The sequence below is a fragment of the Miniopterus natalensis genome, chromosome 19, assembly GCF_054644295.1.
Source record: "Miniopterus natalensis isolate mMinNat1 chromosome 19, mMinNat1.hap1, whole genome shotgun sequence".
NCBI lineage: Eukaryota > Metazoa > Chordata > Mammalia > Chiroptera > Miniopteridae > Miniopterus > Miniopterus natalensis.
In genome coordinates this window covers 5,944,446-5,962,667 of record NC_142099.1, presented here as the reverse complement: position 1 = coordinate 5,962,667, position 18,222 = coordinate 5,944,446, and the positions used below count along the sequence as shown (strand labels likewise).

General features: G+C 56.5%; 1 protein-coding gene across 1 annotated transcript; it reads left to right on the top strand.

The window, feature by feature from the left end:
* The first annotated feature begins 613 nt into the window (after positions 1–613).
* On the top strand, positions 614–17,772 carry DENND2D (DENN domain containing 2D). Its single transcript, XM_087828153.1, is given in 14 exon segments — positions 614–671; positions 4,136–4,306; positions 4,309–4,419; positions 5,009–5,184; positions 5,974–6,086; positions 6,780–6,849; positions 7,560–7,637; positions 8,707–8,847; positions 10,012–10,160; positions 12,628–12,805; positions 15,612–15,653; positions 16,040–16,124; positions 16,426–16,665; positions 17,371–17,772. Coding segments are annotated over 14 exon segments (1,689 nt in total). The 3' UTR covers positions 17,448–17,772.
* The last annotated feature ends 450 nt before the right edge of the window (positions 17,773–18,222 follow it).

The following is an 18,222-nucleotide window of genomic DNA, read 5'->3' as shown; positions in this document are numbered from 1 at the left end:
CTGAGAAGGCGGGGTCAGGCCGGGCCCCTGCGCCAGCACCTCCTGGGGAGCCCCGCCCGTGCGCTGGGCTCCCCTCGCCTGGCTGGGGAAGTGGGACAGGGCTTTGATCAAGGCAGGAACGTGCCCTGTGGGTAGAGGGACAAATAAGGCAAAAGATCTGGAAATGGCAGCCGCAGCGGGAGAGACGGAGGGGCTGGAAGGGCGTGCCCGCTCCGGAAGAGCGCCCCCCTCCTGGGGTAAGTGGGGAGCCGCCTGGACCGGCGCTCCCGCCCGGCGCTGTGGAGGGAGGGAGGGAGGGGCTGGCCTCCCAGGGACCCCGCCCAGGCTTCCCGGGCGCCCCACGGACGGTGGCGAGCGAGGTGGCGCCGCCCCCGGCGGAGGCGCGTGGAGCGCCCTCTGCCCCCCGCGCCGCCCGCGCGCCCGGCCGCGGGGACACGGGCCCGCCCAGGTGCGCCGGGGTTGGGCGGAGCCCGGAAGGTGCGCGCCCCGCCCCGGGCAGGTCCCCGCGGCCAACCCCCCCCCGCGTGAAAGCGAAAGTGTCGGCCCCGCGGAGGTCGGCACGGGGGCGGGGCCGGCGCGGACCTGGGAGCGGGCGCCGGGCACCGGAGGGGCCATGGACGGGCTCGGCCGCCGCCTCCGAGCCAGCCTGAGACTGAAGCGCGGCCGCGGGGGTTAGTGCGGGGCCGGGGCGCGGGGCAGGGGCGCGGGGGCCGGGGCCAGGACCCGAGGTGACCGTGGCAGGGCCCGGGAAGGGCGGCGCGGGGGGCCGGATCCCCGAGCCGTCGGCCGCGCGCTCGGGAGGGCTGGACGGAGAGAGGGCGCAGGTGAGCGCAGAGAGGGCGCAGGTGGGGGTGCACAGGGCCCGCTGGGGACAAGGTCGGAGGTCAGAGCAGTTGCCAGGCCACAGGGGCTGAGCGGGGAGGCGGCGGGGCGGAGGAAACCGTGGTGGGGCCCCGGGGCCACGTGTCCTTCCAGCCAGGAAGCTTGTGGTACAACCGCAGAGCGCCTGGAGCACCTTCCCCGGAGCCCTCGCCCCAGCCCCGGGGTGCCCCCCTCCGCCCCGCCCCTCCGGCCCCGCCTGTGCGCCTCAAATAGCCGCTGGCCAGAAAAACTAGTCTCCAGGAGGACGCACCACCCCCGCCCAAGGCCATCAGGGGCCATGGAGAGTGTGGCCAAGGGCAGAGCTGGGGTGGCGCCTGCCCCGGGGCTTCCTTAGAGTGTGTGAACCCCACAAGTCCCGCCTCCCTAGCCCGTCGTTGGGCGAAGTGAGAATAATTCCTCCCAGCGTGGTGGGGATCACGTTAGAAGTCGATGCTCGCTTCCTTCTTAGCAGGGCCGCTGAGCTGTGGAAGGAAGGCAGCTGGGAATTCATTCATTTTCTCATTCATTCTGCAAACATAACTGCCTCTTCCACCGGCCGAGCGCTGTGGCCGAGCAGCCAGAACCCTCAGCTCCTCTGCCCAGGGGCCCCTGCTCAGGAGAAAGGAGCCCACTGGACAGTACTGACCACCTCTTCTAACCTTGGCACATCACACGGATGCCTGAAGCCACATCCTCAAGGTCCAGCCCCAGAGTTGGGGAGGCGTGGGGGTGAGATCAGTGCTTCTGCCATCACTCCTGCGCTCCCCCCAGCCCTTGTTCTACCTACACAGGAGGTCCTAGCGTCCGTCATTTCAGCCTACCAAGGCACAGACGGCAGAGACCGCGGGTGGGGACAGAGGTCTGGAACTGTGCGGTGACCCGAGCAGAATGTGGGGCGGGACTGCTGTCCTCTCCTGTCTGGAGAGCACAGGCCTGGGCTTTTCTGGCCTCCCTCAACCCTGAGACGTCCGTGGGAATGAAAGTGGTCTGCTCCCGGTAGCCCAGGGGAGACATTAGGGTTGTTCCCACCCACCCTGACCCTCAAAACCAGGTGATGACTGTACCCAGAGGAGCTGCCTGGCTGTGAGGAACTGGGGGTTCTGGCACCTGTCAGGCTGGGGGAGTGTGGGGAGTGTGTCCTCATCGCCCACACCTTCCATCTGCCTCCCACCTTCCTGGGGAGTCCCCCTCCCTCCAGGGCAGTCATGTGGCAGGAAGGGGCGTGTGTGTGTGTGTGTGTGTGTGTGTGTGTACACACCGAATGTGTAAATCATCCTGGTGGGAGGAGTGGCTGCGGGGGGTGGACCTGGGTTGAGAGCAGTTGAACTAGAAGAGGAAGGGCCAGCTTTTCAGAGAAGGTTCCAGAAACGCCCCTCACCTACGGTTTAGTCTGTTCTGGGACTTTCCTCAGGTGTCTGTGGGAGGAGCTTCCCGGTAGAAGAACAAGTGTAACCAGACTCCCAACTTCCTTAGAAAGGGCGGCTCCCTCCTCAATTAAAAATCCAGGATCATAATTCCTTTCTGGGGCACTGGGGATCAGATGAGATGACCTATATGACGTGTGTGTGTCCGATAGATGTTCTCTCTCCCTTTGAAAGACAGGAGAAAGCCATCTTTTGTGGATTTTTGGGTCTCAACCCAAAGGTCTAGTCCCTTTTTTGTTTGAGTTTATGAGTTTTGCTATTCTCTTGGCTCTCCTGATAAAACAGGAAGGAGTGGGCTGTAAATTGCAACTCAAACGATTCGAGGAAAGGAATAATTTCCTGAACTTCTGGAATGATCAGTGAAAGCATTTTGGTTCTCAAAGTCCTTTGCAGACAGGAGGCATCCCACGTTTGTGTGATGTTCTGTGTATGTACTGCATCCAGAAGGCAGGAGCATGGGCCTAGAACTCTAATAGTTCCCACCCCGACAGAGTCTGTCAGTAGGCTCTGAATTTCTTTGTGCCTCGGTTTCCCCACTGTATTGGCAAGATGCTTATTCCTCAGACTGGTGCTGAGGGTTGTACAAGTCTGTGCAGGTTGCGAGCAAGGAGTAGCGAGAACCTGAGTGATCTGGGTCAATGTTCTCACCATTACGGTAACATCCGTATTTACTCTGATGGGGGTTTTCCCCAGGAGTCATGGCAGGGCCACTGAGTGTGGCTTCTCTTAGTCCCATGAAAGCCAGGTGCAAAGCTCTTAAGAGCAAGGCAGCCGTTTCCTCTATTCCAGACCCCCCTCCCTTCCAGAGGGCTGCTAATTCTCCGCAGGGCTGGCAGACACTGGCATCAAACGCTTTGCCTCCTGGCTTCTCTTAGGCGCCGCTTCCTAGCCTTCTGTCTTACCTTGTGCATGTGCTCACTCAGGGGTTTTATGCGAGGCTTCTAGGTGATTTATTGCTGTTCTTTCTCTCCTCCCCAGCCCCCAGACACCACTAGAGCCCCAGGGGGCAGCTGCTCTGCTTTTAGCTTGGGCTGAACCTTTGGCCTGGCCCAACAGAGGAAAAAGACTGAGCAGGAATAGGGGTGGGGTGGAGGTCACCCAGATGCTTTCTGCTGTCACTGAGCAGCCATGAGGCTGCTGATGCAACCGGTCCCTTACTGTAGGCCAGGGGGAGTGTCCTGAGTCTGTGCTTCCTATTTGTAAGAGGGATTCTTTGCTGGGACCCTGGAACAGATCCCAGTAGAAGTCTGTCTCAGGAGCGTTGCAGGGCTGAGAGATGCTCCAGTGCAGATCTGAGATGTTGGGAACTCTCCAGCTCAGACCTGGACTTTGCTCTCTCTATTCCACCACCGGCAGAGGAAGCTTGTAGGTTCTCCTTGATTTCCAGGTTTCCCTCTTACTAGAATGATTTCCCCTTTTAGATATCAGGGAAAGCAGTGGCATCCTGGCTGTGGGGAGTGTTAGGGCCTGTGTTCTTGCTTGAAGCCCTGAAGTCCTGGAAATTTCATGTGGCCTTGCAGGGGTTTGGGGCTGCTCTTGACCCCGTTAAGAAGTGAAAGGCCCAAAATCAAAGTTATGGGGATAGAAGATCGCCCTCCGGTCCCAGGACCAGCGACCAGCCAGCCAGCCAGTTTCTAGTGCCTACAGTCTGATGCTATCTCGTATTCTTCACTTTCCCCACATTGTAAATAAGCCCATTGTACAACCTCCAGCCCAGAATTCAAAGCCCTGAGCCCAGAAGCAGCTAGGCCTTGGAGGTGTTTGCTTATAACCTTTTGTCTCACCACACCCTGGGGCTCCTGGGAGGAGCTGAGGTCTGCGCGGCCTGCCAGGATGCTTGCCTCTGTCAGTGCCGGCTTCCTGCCGCCTTCCTGGGTCCCGTCACAGCCTCCTTGCTCAACCATTGGGTGCCCAGGATGGAAACTGCTCTCCCCTGTTTGGAAGACGGTGTGGGGCCTGTCTTCATAGTGCTGTGGTGGGACCCTGAAGCGGCAGCGCCTTCCTCGGGCTTTCTGTAGCCCGGGTTGGAGGGAAGGGCAACGCTCCATGCCCCGCAGGCCCTGGAAGGTGGAAGGACAAGTGGTAGGCGGGATGCTCAGGTGGATCCTCAGACACCTGCCTCGACCGCGAGAAGGTCTGGACTGGGTTGCCCACTTCTCTTTTCCACGGCAGCTCTTCCGTGGGGCTGTTTCTCCCTCAGCACTCTGCTTTTCCTTCCTTTTCTATCTTGACCTCTACCCTGTCCCTCATGTGACTGGGCTGGGAGGTTTCCCTGCTGGTTTTTAGAGCCTGGGGGGGGAGGGGGCGCGGTTGGTGTGGTCACAGCCACATGGCCCTCCGGCCTCTTCTGATTTAGTGAGGACAGTTCTACTCCAGGCAAAATGTTTCAGGTACTGGACTGGGCGCCCTAAGGGTAGGTAGTCTCTGCAGCACCCCGGGGCACGGGACCTCCCCAGCGGCCTCCCGGGTACATTTTCTTGGCTTCCGTATCAGTGGTTTCTTTTCTCCTCTTGGCTCCACGTGGCTGCACATCTGCCAGGGCAGGCATGGAAACTACCCAGTTGGCTCCGATCCTGTTTCAGGGCTTTAGGTGCTGGGCAGGCTCTGGGGACATCAGCGTTGACAGGGGGGCCTTGAGGTGCTGAAGTTGCCTGGAGCCTCGCAGTTTCCACTCGGGGCACGGATCTGTGAGATACCGAGTGGGCCACGTGTCTGGGTTTCAGGATCTGTCCAGGACAATCCAGGGGAAGCTGCAAAGGAACCAGAGAGGGCCCAGGAGCACTGTCTGTCCAATTTCGCCGGGGGACAGCATTTCTTTGAATACCTCCTCGTGGTTTCCCTCAAGAAAAAGCGGTCGGGGGAGGATTATGAGCCTACAATCACTTACCAGTTTCCCAAGGTAAGGGCTACAAGAGGGGGGACAGAGGATGGGGTGTTTGAGAGGCAACGGGGGGGGGAGGGGGTGCCCTCTCTCTCTCTCCCTACTCCTCCAGGGCTGCCCTGAGCTCTCCCACTCCTGTTTCCTATCATTCACAGAATCTAGGCCTGGCTTCTTTGTGAGGAGCTGACCTAGGCTCCTTTGCTAGCCGGGAAACTAGGCCAGTTCTCCTGCCCCTTTTGGGACCTCCTAGTTCTCCCAGATTCCATCCCCAGTCACCCGTCTCTGTAGAGAAGCTTACCTTCTGCCAGAGCTCCTCACAGGCATCCCCTCCCTGGGACGAGTGGGAGGGAGAGGGTAGGGCAGCCCGTGGCCACAGCCACACAGTGGGCTCCTCGCTGGCCCCTGCCCTGGGTGAGAGATTCTCATTAACTCTCAAAGCGTGGCAAGTGAGCTGGCCGCTCTCTTCTCTGATGTGTTTTCTCTCTGAAGTGGTCCCCGCAGGAAGCTGGGCAGTCTCTGGGCCTCTCTGTATTCAGATGTGGCCCTGGCCCCCTTCCTGACTCCGCAGATCCTCAGCACGCTGCCGTCTAACTCAGGTTCATGTAGACTTGGCCCAGGACAGGCTGTTTCAGCCTTGGGGTTGGTCCAGCCAGACCCAGAATGAAGTCCCTGGGTAGAATGACTGGCAGAGGACCCCTGCCGGTGGAAAAGCTTATCCTCAGACTGCCTTAGAGCCTCAAAAGAAGCCCGCCTGCCCTGCTTCCCCTACACGCACCATCAGCTCCTCTCCTTTCCTGTGCCTTGCAGAGGGAGAACCTGCTTCGGGGCCAACAGGAGGAGGAGGAGCGGCTGCTCAGTGCCATCCCCTTGTTCTGCTTCCCAGATGGGAACGAGTGGGCACCACTCACTGAGTATCCCAGGTAACTGCTTGGCCCTGCTATGGGGGCTCTGGGATCGGGGAGAAGGGACAGTGTGAGCCTTGTGATCCTGTGGCCCCCTCGCCTGGTGTGTTTGCCCATCTCTCACCAGCTTTCCGCCTGACAGGGAGGGACTCAGTTGATTCATTTATAACCATCTTGCCTGGGGTCCTTTAACACCAAGGAGCTTCGCTAACCCGGTTGACCAGTTACCTCTGCACAGAGACGGGCCAGATTCTCTCCACTGTGTTAGGAACCGTGGTCTCTGTGTTTTGATTCTGCACTGGCAGAAGCTGGACCTAGAAGAAGGCCTGTGGACTTTAAGAAGGTGGCCCGTAGCAAAGTCCCTTATAGCATGAGGCTTGGAATTTGACTGAGTTCCAGTTTTGGCTGAACCACTCATGAGTTGGAGTGACCTTGGCTAAAAGACGCCCTTTCCACCTCAGTTCCTTCAACTTTAAAATGGAGATAATAACGAAACCTATCTGAAAGCGTTGTCTGGGGAATTAAACGAGATGATGCATTTGGAGCTTGACACCAACAAGCACTTAATACATTTCTGGCATTATTGTCACTCTCATGACTGATCGGCAGCTCCCTGTGTCCGCCTCACCGCACTCAGAGCCCCCCGACGGTGACTGCCTTCCTGTTTTACAGTCTTGTGGGCAAGTGAAAATCTTATCTGCTCTTCTACAGGGAGACCTTCTCCTTTGTCCTGACCAACGTGGATGGGAGCAGGAAGATCGGCTACTGCAGGCGCCTCTTGGTCTGTGCAGCTCAGAACTGCCCCCTCCCCTCCTCTCTGCAGCCTGCGTGGCCCCACAGCTGGGCTTGCTCAAGCCTCAGCTGCAGAGGCCCAGGCTCCCTGGCAGCGCTGGTCACAGTAGAGATCACAGTCCAGCACTGGCTGCCATGTTCGTGCCTGCCTCAGCCACAAGAACGGAGACACATCCCCCCCCCCCACCCCCGCGCCCGCCTACCCAGGGGACCTCTGCTGGCCCTGCTGCGGTCTTTGCTCTCCCAACTTCCAACAGCTGCGCTCAGTGGGAGGCTCCAACCTGCTCCCCCGCCTTCTCTCTCCAGGCCTCGCTGCCTTGGCCCCGGGAGCCTCCCTGAGCAGAGGCTGGGATCTGAACCCCTGCTCTGGGCTCTCAGGAGTCTCCAGGTCACTCTCACAGTGTTGTCCCCCCTCGCCATTTCCTCATCCCTGCAGCACAGTTGTTCCCTCTCTTTGCTGACCCCAGATGATGGCAGTGCTTGCCCATGAGCCCACTAGCCCCCTCACAGCCACCTTCTTTTGACTTTGGTGGCCACTCTGGCCTCCTTGCTGCTTGTCCCTTGTACGGGACCTCTGCACAGCCAGGCCTTCCTCCATCGGCCCACCTTTCACCATGAGTCCCCCAGCCCCAGCCACCAGCCTTGTGCCCCGTGGGCCCCTGGGAGGCTGGGGTGCTAAAGGAGGCTCTCTCCCCGCAGCCCGCCGGCCCTGGCCCTCGGCTCCCCAAGGTGTACTGTATCATCAGCTGCATCGGCTGCTTCGGTCTGTTCTCCAAGGTAGGGTTGGAGCAGGATTCCTCAGGGCCTGCTGGGCCTGTTCAGCTCCCCGGGCCGCCTGCCCCGCCTGTGCTCCCTAAGCCCTTAGGGGAGCGCCTCCCTCACAGCTGGGGGCAGGCGAGTCCCACGTTGGAGAACTGAGGCAGAGAGGGGCTTGGGCTCTACTTGATTTTAGACAAAAGTGAAAACCTAACCTCGGAGACCATCTCCCCTGCCAAGAGCCCATGGCTCCCGCTCTGGTCAGGGCAGAAAGCAGCTGGAGGGACAGTGGGAGGGGCCCCAGGTTAGGAATCGGGAGTTGTCGGTTCCTTCATCTGTCAGATGCATAGATGACCCTCACCTTCCTATTTCACGGCCAGCGTGAGGCTCAGGTGAGGTGGTCTGTGAGAAAGGCTGAGCTCTACAGAAATACGGAGACAATTACACAATATTGGACTACCTCTAACTCCTTCCAGGGCAGAGGAGACATGGAGGCCTCCAGGACTTCTCCTACCGGAGCTCACTGAGAGCCAGTACACCCAAGGGGGCCTCAGAATGGATAGGGTGTGCCTAGGTGGCCTGGAAGGGCTTTTGTGTGCTCCGCCCCAGCAGGCCCCTTGGAGGAAGAAGACAGGGAACTCCATCAGTCCTTGCTTGGGTGGAGCGCTCATCCCTGCAGGGTGCGGGGGGACAGAGGCTGTCCCCGGCCCTGGGGGCATCCAGTGGAAGTTGGAGGGCAGAGTGGTGCCCAAGAGGACCAGCTTTGTAGCCCCCATTCCAACCAACATGAATGAACTGTGTCACCATGGGCGATGAGTTCACTCTGGGAGGACTCCCTGAGAAGGTGGCTGATGTTGCTGTTAGGAGAAGGGACGAGCATGGATTGGTAGAGGGAGGGTGGAAAGAAGAAGACTGGGAAAAAGCAGTGGACTGGGCTGTGCCAGGGAGGAGAGGGACCAGCTGGCAGAGGGGTCTAGAAGATGCAGGAAGATTGGCCGGTCCAGTGCGGGAGCCTCACGCGTGGGGCCTCTGCCACCGTCCCAGTCACATCCCTTTGAGCCATGCCTCCCATGGTCCTTTTTCTGCACAGATCCTGGATGAGGTGGAGAAGAGGCACCAGATCTCCATGGCTGTCATCTACCCGTTCATGCAGGGCCTCCGGGAGGCAACCTTCCCTGCTCCTGGCAAGACCGTCACCCTCAAGAGCTTCATCCCTGACTCGGGCACCGAGGTGGGTTCCAAAAAAAGGTGAGACCCTCTCTGGCTGGAGGGCGCAGGCTCCTGTGGCCCCTCTCATCACAGTCCTTCCATTCACTGGCTAACATACAGAAAAACTGACTGAGGCAGGGGCTGGGTCTTCGCTTGAATTATCGGCAGAGCTGAAAATCAAACCCAAATTTCCAGATCCTCCCAACCAGATGGTCACAAGGACCTAGTCACTGTTCAAGCCACCGAGACTTTTATTAGTCATAAATAAACCATGTAAGCTGAGGTTCTAGAACGGACTTTACTCCCAGCCCCCAACCTGCCACTTGCCCCCGGCCACACCCTCAGCCTCCTGTGTCTGTCCTATATCTCTGCCTGTGGCCTCCATCTGTCTATTTCTTATCGCCCATCCCCGCCCCTGAGTCCCCACCCATGCCACAGGGGATGCCACTGCTTTAAGGCAGAACGTTGTTTTAAGAATCCCAGTGCTGAGCCCTGTTCCTCTGGATAATCTGTGTGGCCCTCTGAACCCCATAAAAATAAGGGGAGGGGCTGGGCTTTTTCACTTACTCAAAAAGTAAGTGTAGGATGCTTGCCAGGCACCGAGTTCAACTATTTTCTGTCTGTAAAGTGGTGACTGAAATGAGCGTGATCCTTGGCCTCATGGAGCTGAAAGTCTAGTGGGGGAGACGGACATTCAACCAAGAAACAGACAAATATATAATTAAAAATTGTATGATTGTGATGAAAGGGGAAAAGATAATAGTGCTACAGGAGAAAGGACAGAGAACGCACTTTGCTTTAGGTGGCCAAGGAAGGCCTCTGGGGATTGAGGGAGGGCAAGAAGGAAGGGAGAAGGGGAGACCAGGGGGCTCCCAAGCTGAGAAGGACCCCAGGCCCGAAAGAGCGTGACATGCTCGAGGAACAGGAGGAGGTGATGGGTGAAGCATGGCAGGAGGTGGAGTGCGCTCTGTGAGGCTAGCAGGGAGGCAGGACCCCGTGGGCCATGCTAAGGATGACATCCGTGTATCTCAGGGCAGAGGGCACCGTGGCTGGGTTTTAGTAGTAAGGGAGAGACAGGATCGGACTTCCTCCTGTCCGGGGACAGTGGAGGCCGGCAGAGGCCCAGCATTCTGGGACCTGCGTGATGTTTCAGTGTGGTGACACCTGTCTCTCTGGTTTCCCCAAGTTCATCTCCCTGACGCGGCCCCTGGACTCCCACCTAGAACACGTGGATTTTCGTTCTCTGTTGCGATGTCTCACCATCGAGCAGATTATTCAGCTCTTCGCCTCGGCGGTGCTGGAGAGAAGAATCATCTTCCTGGCGGAAGGTCTCAGGTGGGTCCAGCCATCGAGCAGCTCATCTGAACTGACTGCCATCCTCGGGTTTGAGGGACCAGCCGGAGGGCCCTCAAAGGAGGTCAGGCTGTAGGACCCTCTTGCATCCGGGTCTTGCTCTGCACTAAAACCTGCTTCTGCCTCCAACCTTGACGGCTACCTAGGCCTGAGGAGGTTTCTGATTTAGCTCTGAGCAGGCCATGAGGTGTTCCGGGGACAGCCCAGGCGGAGACCATCAGGGTGGATGCGATAGCATTCTGCTCTCGAGAGGCTGAGGACAGGCAGGAAGGCGTGTGATGGTATGGAGGTCAAGGCCATCATCCTTAGCGACAAACACATCTATCCGCTCACTCCCTCATTCAACAGACACTCCTGTGTGTCAGCTGATTGTCAGATGCCAAGCATTCAGGAGGGTATGGGCAAACAGGACACGGTCTTTGACCTTCGGGGGGTGTAGAATTCTGTAGCGGGTCAAAGCCTGCGTGCTCGGTCAGCAGAACCAGCTTCCACTCCTGTTCTTCCACCTTAGCTATGTGCTTCTCTTAGGTCAGCTTCTTAACTTTATTTTATCTTCACCCAAGGATATTTTTTCCCCATTGCTTTTCAGAGAGAGTGGAAGGGAGAGAGAGAGAAAGATCGATGGGTTGCCTCCCGCACGTGCCCCAACCAGGGTCTGGGACGAGCCTGCAACCGAGGTACATGCCCTTGGCTGGAACTGAACCCAGGATCCTTCAGTCCGAGGGCTGACGCTCTACCCACTGAGCCAAACCGGCCAGGGCTTAACTTCTTGAAGCCATGATCTTATCTGTAAAGTGGAGAAAATGGTTGTATCTTTCTCCTAAGGTTGTGGTGGGGGTTAAATGAAATAGTTCCCATTAGGCAGCTAGCACCCTGCCAGGCACATATTAGTAAGCACAAGCTGTTACTCTTAAGCTCGCAGCTGAGTGTTTACCCCTATGTGTGGGTGGAGCGGGGCACTGCCATGTCTTGGTCTCTACCTCTTAGGGGCTTTGAGTCTGAGAAGGACACGGGGAGACGTGGCAGAAAGGGAGAGAAAGAAACAGCATAAAACACTAGGTGGTTGGCCTTCCGTTCGCTCCTGGGGAGGGAGAAGGCCGTTGATGTTGGGCTGGCAACTCTGGCTCTATCGTTTAGGGAAAAGAAAGAAAAGGGTGTTAGGTGCCCAAATGTTAGGCCAGAGAGGGTCAGGTGAATGCCATGGCCTTTAGAGAGAGGGAAGCTTGGGCAGGGAGCGGGGTCTGTGGGTTGAACATTCTGCAAAAGTCAGTGTCAACAAAAGGCACTGGTTGTGGGCTAATCCTTGAGGGAAGTGGTGTGACCTTTGGCTTTGCAACTAGCTTTTCCCTCTGAGCCCTGTGGGGAAAGGAGTGTCCATGGGGCTGCAGCTGGGATGCTGGCCTTTCTCCCTAATATCCGTGCCTGCGAAGTGACCGCGACCGCAGGGGTCAGCTGGCCCAGGGCAGGGGCAAGGGGGCAGGATTTCCCTCTCAGGCTCTGACTTTCTTCCAGGAGATCGTACCTCTCCCCACTTCCTTCTCACACTGTCTTCAGGTCCCAGAAACGCGGAGGGGAGGGGATTTCCAGTCATCTGAAGCCTTGGCCTGACTCTCGGAGACTTCCCTCTCTCTTAGGAAGTGCTAGTTGATACCAAGAATCGGAACAAGGTTTCCGCATCTGTATTTTTATTGGCTTCAGTTTGGGGGCAACCAGGAGAAATGAAGAGCCCTGAGAGTTAGTGGGGACCAGAGAAGCCAGGGAGAGAATGGGGCTGTGTTTTTTTTGGGGGGGGGTAGTGGGTGAGGAGTTGGCCCTGAGCTGTGACTTAGCAATAATTGCTCAGGGAGTGCTCCCTCGGAAAGGGAGGGGGCCACCTTGGGGGACTTTCCGGGTAGGAATTGCTGGGTGAGGTTCTGGGAATCTAGGAATTTCCCAAACTAACTAACTCAGGCTCCAGCCTCGAGTGGCCAGAGGGAGCCTGAGAGGGAAAGACCGGGAAGGGCGGAGAGACACAAGGAGGAAATGTGGTCTTGCCTCTCAGCTGCACCCGGTGTTTACACGTCGCCTCCTTAACTACCCTGAGTTCCTCAAGAGCAGGGCCCGTGTCTCCCACGTCCCGATGCTCACATCTTTGGCACCGTGCTGAGCGTAATATAGAAGGGGCTCAATCTGTGATGGGTTTGAGTGCAGGCATTTCTTCCCCCCGTGTCTTCAGAGCCACTTTTATTTTTGCCCAGTAGTGAGCTGAGACCAACTGGCAAATGACCAAACGGAGGCCCCGTCCTTGAGAGGAGCCTCTGCCCCTCCCCTCCCAGCGGTGAGGGGTCGCCTGGGACCCGCGTGGCTCCCGGCCCGCCTCTGCACCTGCTGCGGGCGGTGGGCCCTGTGGGAGGCTGGGGCGGGGCGCGGGGCGGCCCCTCTGACTCTGTTCTCTGTGCCCTGTCCCCAGCACCCTGTCTCAGTGCATCCACGCCGCCGCTGCGTTGCTTTACCCCTTCAGCTGGGCGCACACCTACATCCCTGTTGTGCCCGAGAGCCTCCTGGCCACTGTCTGCTGCCCCACTCCCTTCATGGTCGGAGTCCAAATGCGCTTTCGGCAGGAGGTTTTGGACAGCCCCATGGAAGAGGTACTGCTCAGCAAGAAGAAGAAGCCGTAGTCCGGGGCCAGGCAGACCTGGGTGCAGACCCCAGCTCTGCTCCCAAGGGCTGTGTGATTTGGGGCAAGTTGTTCATCTCGTGAAGCCTGAGCTGCTGCTTCTGTTAAGTGGGGGTGACCGTGTTCCGTTCCTAGGGATGCCAGGGGAAATCGCCCGCGTAAGGCTCCCAGCCTGGTGCCTGACGCATAGTTGGTGCTCAGTAAGCGTCAGCTCTCTGCCCCTGAATGACCCACCTTTGGGCTGCGCGGGCAGGCATGTAGCTTATTGAGGGGTCATTGGGCAGCTGAGCTCTCAGCTAATCAGAAAGACAACTCTTGCTACAAAATCTCCATTTGCAAGACTCCGTCTTCAGTAGGGCGACATGAGTTAGCTCTAGTAGTCAACTGGCAACCAGGATATAGCCCTTTGATTTTTGTCACCTTATTTCTTGGCAATGCCCCCAAACGGGCATTCGTAGCATAGATGGGGCTCTAGTGTTGGAAGGACAGTTCAAAGTGTGTGTCCTGCTTGAAGCTGTCAGGAGGAAGTTTCAGGGTTAGCATGTCACTCAGCTCCAGCAAGAAATGCTGCTTAGGTCTGTGTGTGTGTGTCTGCACTGGCTGACCTTGACTCTGTGCAGATAGGGGGCCAACCCAGGGGAGAGGCGAGAAGTAAGCTACTTAGGAGGCCTGGAACCAGCCACAGTGAGAGGCCTGCCTTCATTTGTGTAAGGAATGACTGAGGTCCGGAGGACCCAAAGGACATTCCCCAGGCCACACAGGCAATGATGGAACTTAGCACGGGGAGAAGACTCCAAGCCCTCCTTCTACCAAGTGTTATGGGAAGGAAAGACATGTTTTCTCGCTTCCTGGCCCTCCCAGTCCTTTTCAGAATTGCTGAGTACACACGCCCTTTGAACGAGCCTTGCCTTGTGACTAACTGGGGCAGAGTGTCAGCCCTGTGTTTAGCAATGAGACTTAAAATGTCCCAATACTGTTCGTTATGAAACTTCCTGACGCTGCAGCTCCAGCTTCTCAGAAGCTGTGGCTCCTCCCGCGGACAGCCAGGCAGGAAGACATCCCAAGGCTAGAAGGATTGGGCTCCTGCCATCCCAGAGCTCTGGCCTCTTTCTGCCTCAGCAGCTGCCCTGTGTAATGGGCAGGGGCTATGGTGGGCGTGGGGCGATTCCCTGACTCCCCACGTAAGCTGTCTGGAAGGGATTAGTTGACAGTAATATACCCAAATACCAGAAAGATCTTTGGGAACGACTTCACAGATACATTCTTCACCCACGGTCTTAGCTCCCAACACCCCAAACAAATAGTCTTCCTTGATTGAAGGTACCTGAGCTGATGTAAACAGTGGGTTCAGGTCTGGACTAGTTCAACTTTTCTCCCTGATGACAGATAATTACAGTGCCTGCTCTGTCTCTTGGCACACTTTCCAGTCCCTCTTTTCTCTTTTATATGGAAAACGGGAGCACAGAGGGATCATCCCATTGCCAAGAGCAAGGGCCCAAACTGAAAAGAGGAGCCCACGTGGCATCTAAGTGACCAGCAGGTTTTGGGGGATTGTGACAAACTGTTGAGCATGTGCTGAGCCCAAAGGGGGCAGCCGCGTTCAGGTCCCTCTGAATGTTGTCCTTTAGAGATGAGGACCAGTGTTAGACTACCTTACTTTTTAAAAAAATATTTTTAATTGATTTTTTAGAGAGAGAGGAAGGGAGAGAGAAACATCGATTGGCTGCCTCCTGCACGTCCCCCCAATGGGGATCGAGAGTCCACAACCTTGGCATGTGCCCTGACCCAGAATCAAACCAGCAACCTTTCGGTGCACGGGATGGTGCCCAGTCAACTGAGCCACACTGGCCAGGGCATAGACTTCCTGACTTTTGAGGAGAAGCCCCCAATCCAAATTTTATGTGAAATTTTCCAATGTAAACATTGGAAACGAATTCAGTTCATTGAAAATGCTCTGAGGATCAAAGAAATAGATCTGCAGGTTGGAATCCAAGCAGTGGGGTGTCTCTTTGTAATGTCCAATCTAGACAGAAGGCCCCTCGGGCAAGCGATGGAGCCGGTACCGGAACAGGGCCCCCTTTCCAGCCCGTGCTGGTCCCTCCCGCAGCCTGTAGACCCGTGGTCTCCTCGCCGCCTTTCCTTCCCTCTTCTCTTGACCTTGTGCTCATTTCCTTCTCTGGCTGTTCCCCGAAGCCTTGAGGGGGTTTCTAGGCTGTTGCAAGAATGGAAGGGTGAAAAGATGTCCACCCTGGTCCTAAAGCTGACATGAGGGTGGGAGTGGAAGCTGAGTGTAGGGAGAGGGAAAGCAGTCCTGAGGCCAGGGAACTCTGCAGCTTCTGGCTCTCCTGTTTGTTAGCAGTGTGACCTCAGGCAGCTTCTTTGAGTCAGGGGAGTACCTGCCTGCACAGGACCGCTGGGAGGGTTACAGGAGATAAGTGTGCAAAGCACTCGTCTTGCTCTCAGTGTTCCATAGGTGGAAGCAGTTACTCCACTCCGTGCTGAATTAAGGGAGTGGCTGGCTGTGGTTTCCTACTAGTGCATTCCCCTCCTGTCTCAGCTCTCCCCCCACCCCCCTTCCTATACCCTCAGGCCTCCCCCAGGAAGGGAACTGAGAGTTCCAAAAGGGAATGGAGAGGAAGCAACGTCAGGCAGGAAATGAGCACTGAAGATGCTGGTTTTGGTGCTACTTGGGCTGAAAGGTAGAAACGGAGGTGGCAGGTCCTCCTGAGGTCTATGACGACAGGGGAAGAGACAAAGCCATTCTGTGTTTATTTCAGGTGCTGCTGGTGGATCTTTGTGAAAAAACCTTCTTAATGTCCGTGAGTATCTCGGTGCAGATCCCCTGCATGCCCACCACCAGCTCCATCACTCTAGTCTCATCCATGCTCCACTTAGTTCAACTTAAGTATTTTTATTGAGCGAGAACCTCTCCTCTCTTAAGGAGCCCACGACAGACAAAAACACAGATGACCTCATGACAAGGCCATCAGTGTTAGTGCCTTTAGAGTGAAGATATAAACCAAGTTCCACAGGGGTGGAGAGGAGACTTGCTAATGTTGAGTCAAGCTGAAGACCAAGAAACAGATTCTGTTGTTTCTCTATGTGGCCATTTATGAATTTGGGGATGAGTGAGGGTACAGACAGGTCCTCCTCTCTGCCAGCACCCCACCTCACTCCTCCTCCCTGACTCTGTCGTCTTTACTAGGTTGGTGATGAAAAAGACATCCTACCACCCAAGCTTCAGGATGACATCTTGGACTCTCTTCGTCAGGGAATCAATGAGTTACAGAGTAAGTCCTAGGCCCCTCTTATTTTGGGTTTCTCCAGAGACCCTGAGGGCGTGATTCCCAACCATCCCCTTCCAGAGCTAAAATGAACCTGTTTGGCAGTCCTGGGCCAGTCCCAAGGCCTAGATCCTAGGGCAAGTCGGAGGTTTTAGTCTTCTTGAGCAACGGTAGAGGACCCATAGCTGGCCTCCCACTTTCATAAGTCAATCAGTAATTAGGAGCCAGCGTGACGGCCCCTTAAAGGGGAAAAGGGGTAGTTTCACCCTTCTGCTCCCCTGAGCTGGTGTCTCTATGTCCCCTGCAGCTCCAGAACAAATCAACGAGCATGTTTCAGGCCCTTTCGTGCAGTTCTTTGTCAAGACTGTGGGTCACTACGCCTCCTACATCAAGCGGGAGGCGACCGGGCAAGGCCGCTTCCAAGAACGGGCCTTCTACAAGGCGCTGGCCTCCAAGGCCAACCGCCGGTTCGTGAAGAAGTTTGTGAAGACGCAGCTCTTCTCCCTCTTCATCCAGGAGGCTGAGAAGAGCAAGACCCCGCCGGCAGGTACGTGAGAGCCTCCTATGGCTAAGCTCCCAGGGTTACTGCCCCCAGCGAAGTGCGGCCCTGGGAAAGGGCAGGAAAGACCATTGCCCTCCAGAGGCCCGCAGAATAGCCGTGATCTTATCAGTGGGTTGGAAAGCAGTAACGTGAAGCCTAAAGAAACGCCCCTCGGGCTGACATTTTGTAGAAGTTGCTCTATTACGCAGCCAGTAGGAGGCCCTTTGCTCTTTTGAGTCTGGAGCTAATTCTACTTTTAAAAATTTTTATAAAAATTTGATTTTTATTTATTTAATCCTTACCTGAGGATTTTTCTTTCATTGCTTTTCCAAGAGAGTGGAAGGGGGAGAAAGAGAAAGATCGATGTGAGAGAGACACATCAATTGGTTGCTTCCTGCGTGCGCTCCCACCGGGGCAGGGGATGGAGCCTGCAACCCAGGTACATGCCCTTGGCTGGAATCAAACTCAGGACCCTTCAGTCCATGCGGGCAGATGCTCTAACCACTGAGCCAAACCGGCCAGGCCTACTACTTTTTCTTTGTAGGCCCTTTTTGGGGCCAAATGGAATCTGTGGATCTCCAGAGGAATTTCCCAGCGAGAACGTGGGTGTATGGGGAGCAGGCAGAAAGGATATTTCCGATCCTTGCCCCTAAGCTCATCAGTCCGCCCAGCTGGATTAGATGCGTCTAACGCCTGCCTCTGAACCCCCAGGCTATTTCCAACGGAAAATACTTGAATATGAGGAACAGAAGAAACAGAAGAAATCAAAGGAAAAGTCCGTGAAGTAAGAACTGTGGTGATGGGACTAGACCAACAGGCCAGTTTGGGACTTGGGCCCCAGCCAACGTGGCAGAATCGGCGAAGCTCTCAGCCCCCGGCATCCAGTCTTCTCCCAAGTCCTGGTAACCAGGTCTTGCTTCAGGCTGGTGTCTTGAGTCTGGGATCCTTGGGATCAGCTTTCTCCAGACTTCAGGAGGATCTGGCCTCGTGCTCAGAGCAGGGCTCACCTTCTGCAGAGGGGACACAGAGCGGGACAGTAGCACAGGTGTGATGACACATAGAAGTTGCTGTAACTGCCCGGCCCCAGGAACCACTACTACGAAATCCTCCAGAGAAAGCAGTTGTGGCTCAAAGGCCACATAAAAAGTCTGTGGACACATGAGGATAACAATAAAATGAAAATCTTGTGGTTTATATGTGTATTTTTGGCTTTCACTATTGGGGAGGAGCAGAAAGACGCCGGGGAAGACTGAGAATACGCTGGACTGGAAGTGGAGGACCTGGTCCTGGTGGCCTGGAACTCAGGCTGTGTTTGCAGTGGAGGCTCCTAGGGGTCAGCAGCCCCACTTCCAGCAGGAAGGGTAAGGGACACAGGTGCAAGCAGCAGCAACACCGGGGACGGCAGCAGGTCCTGGTTCGGGGCAGGCGTGCTTTCCAGGTTCCCGGGAGGAAGGGCTGCTGGCCAGAGTGCAGCATCTGCGGGCCAGGGTGACTCGAGGGCAGGCATTTCAGCGAGCAGAAGCCAGAGGGGAAGGCCGTCGGCACTGCTTTCATAAATAGGTC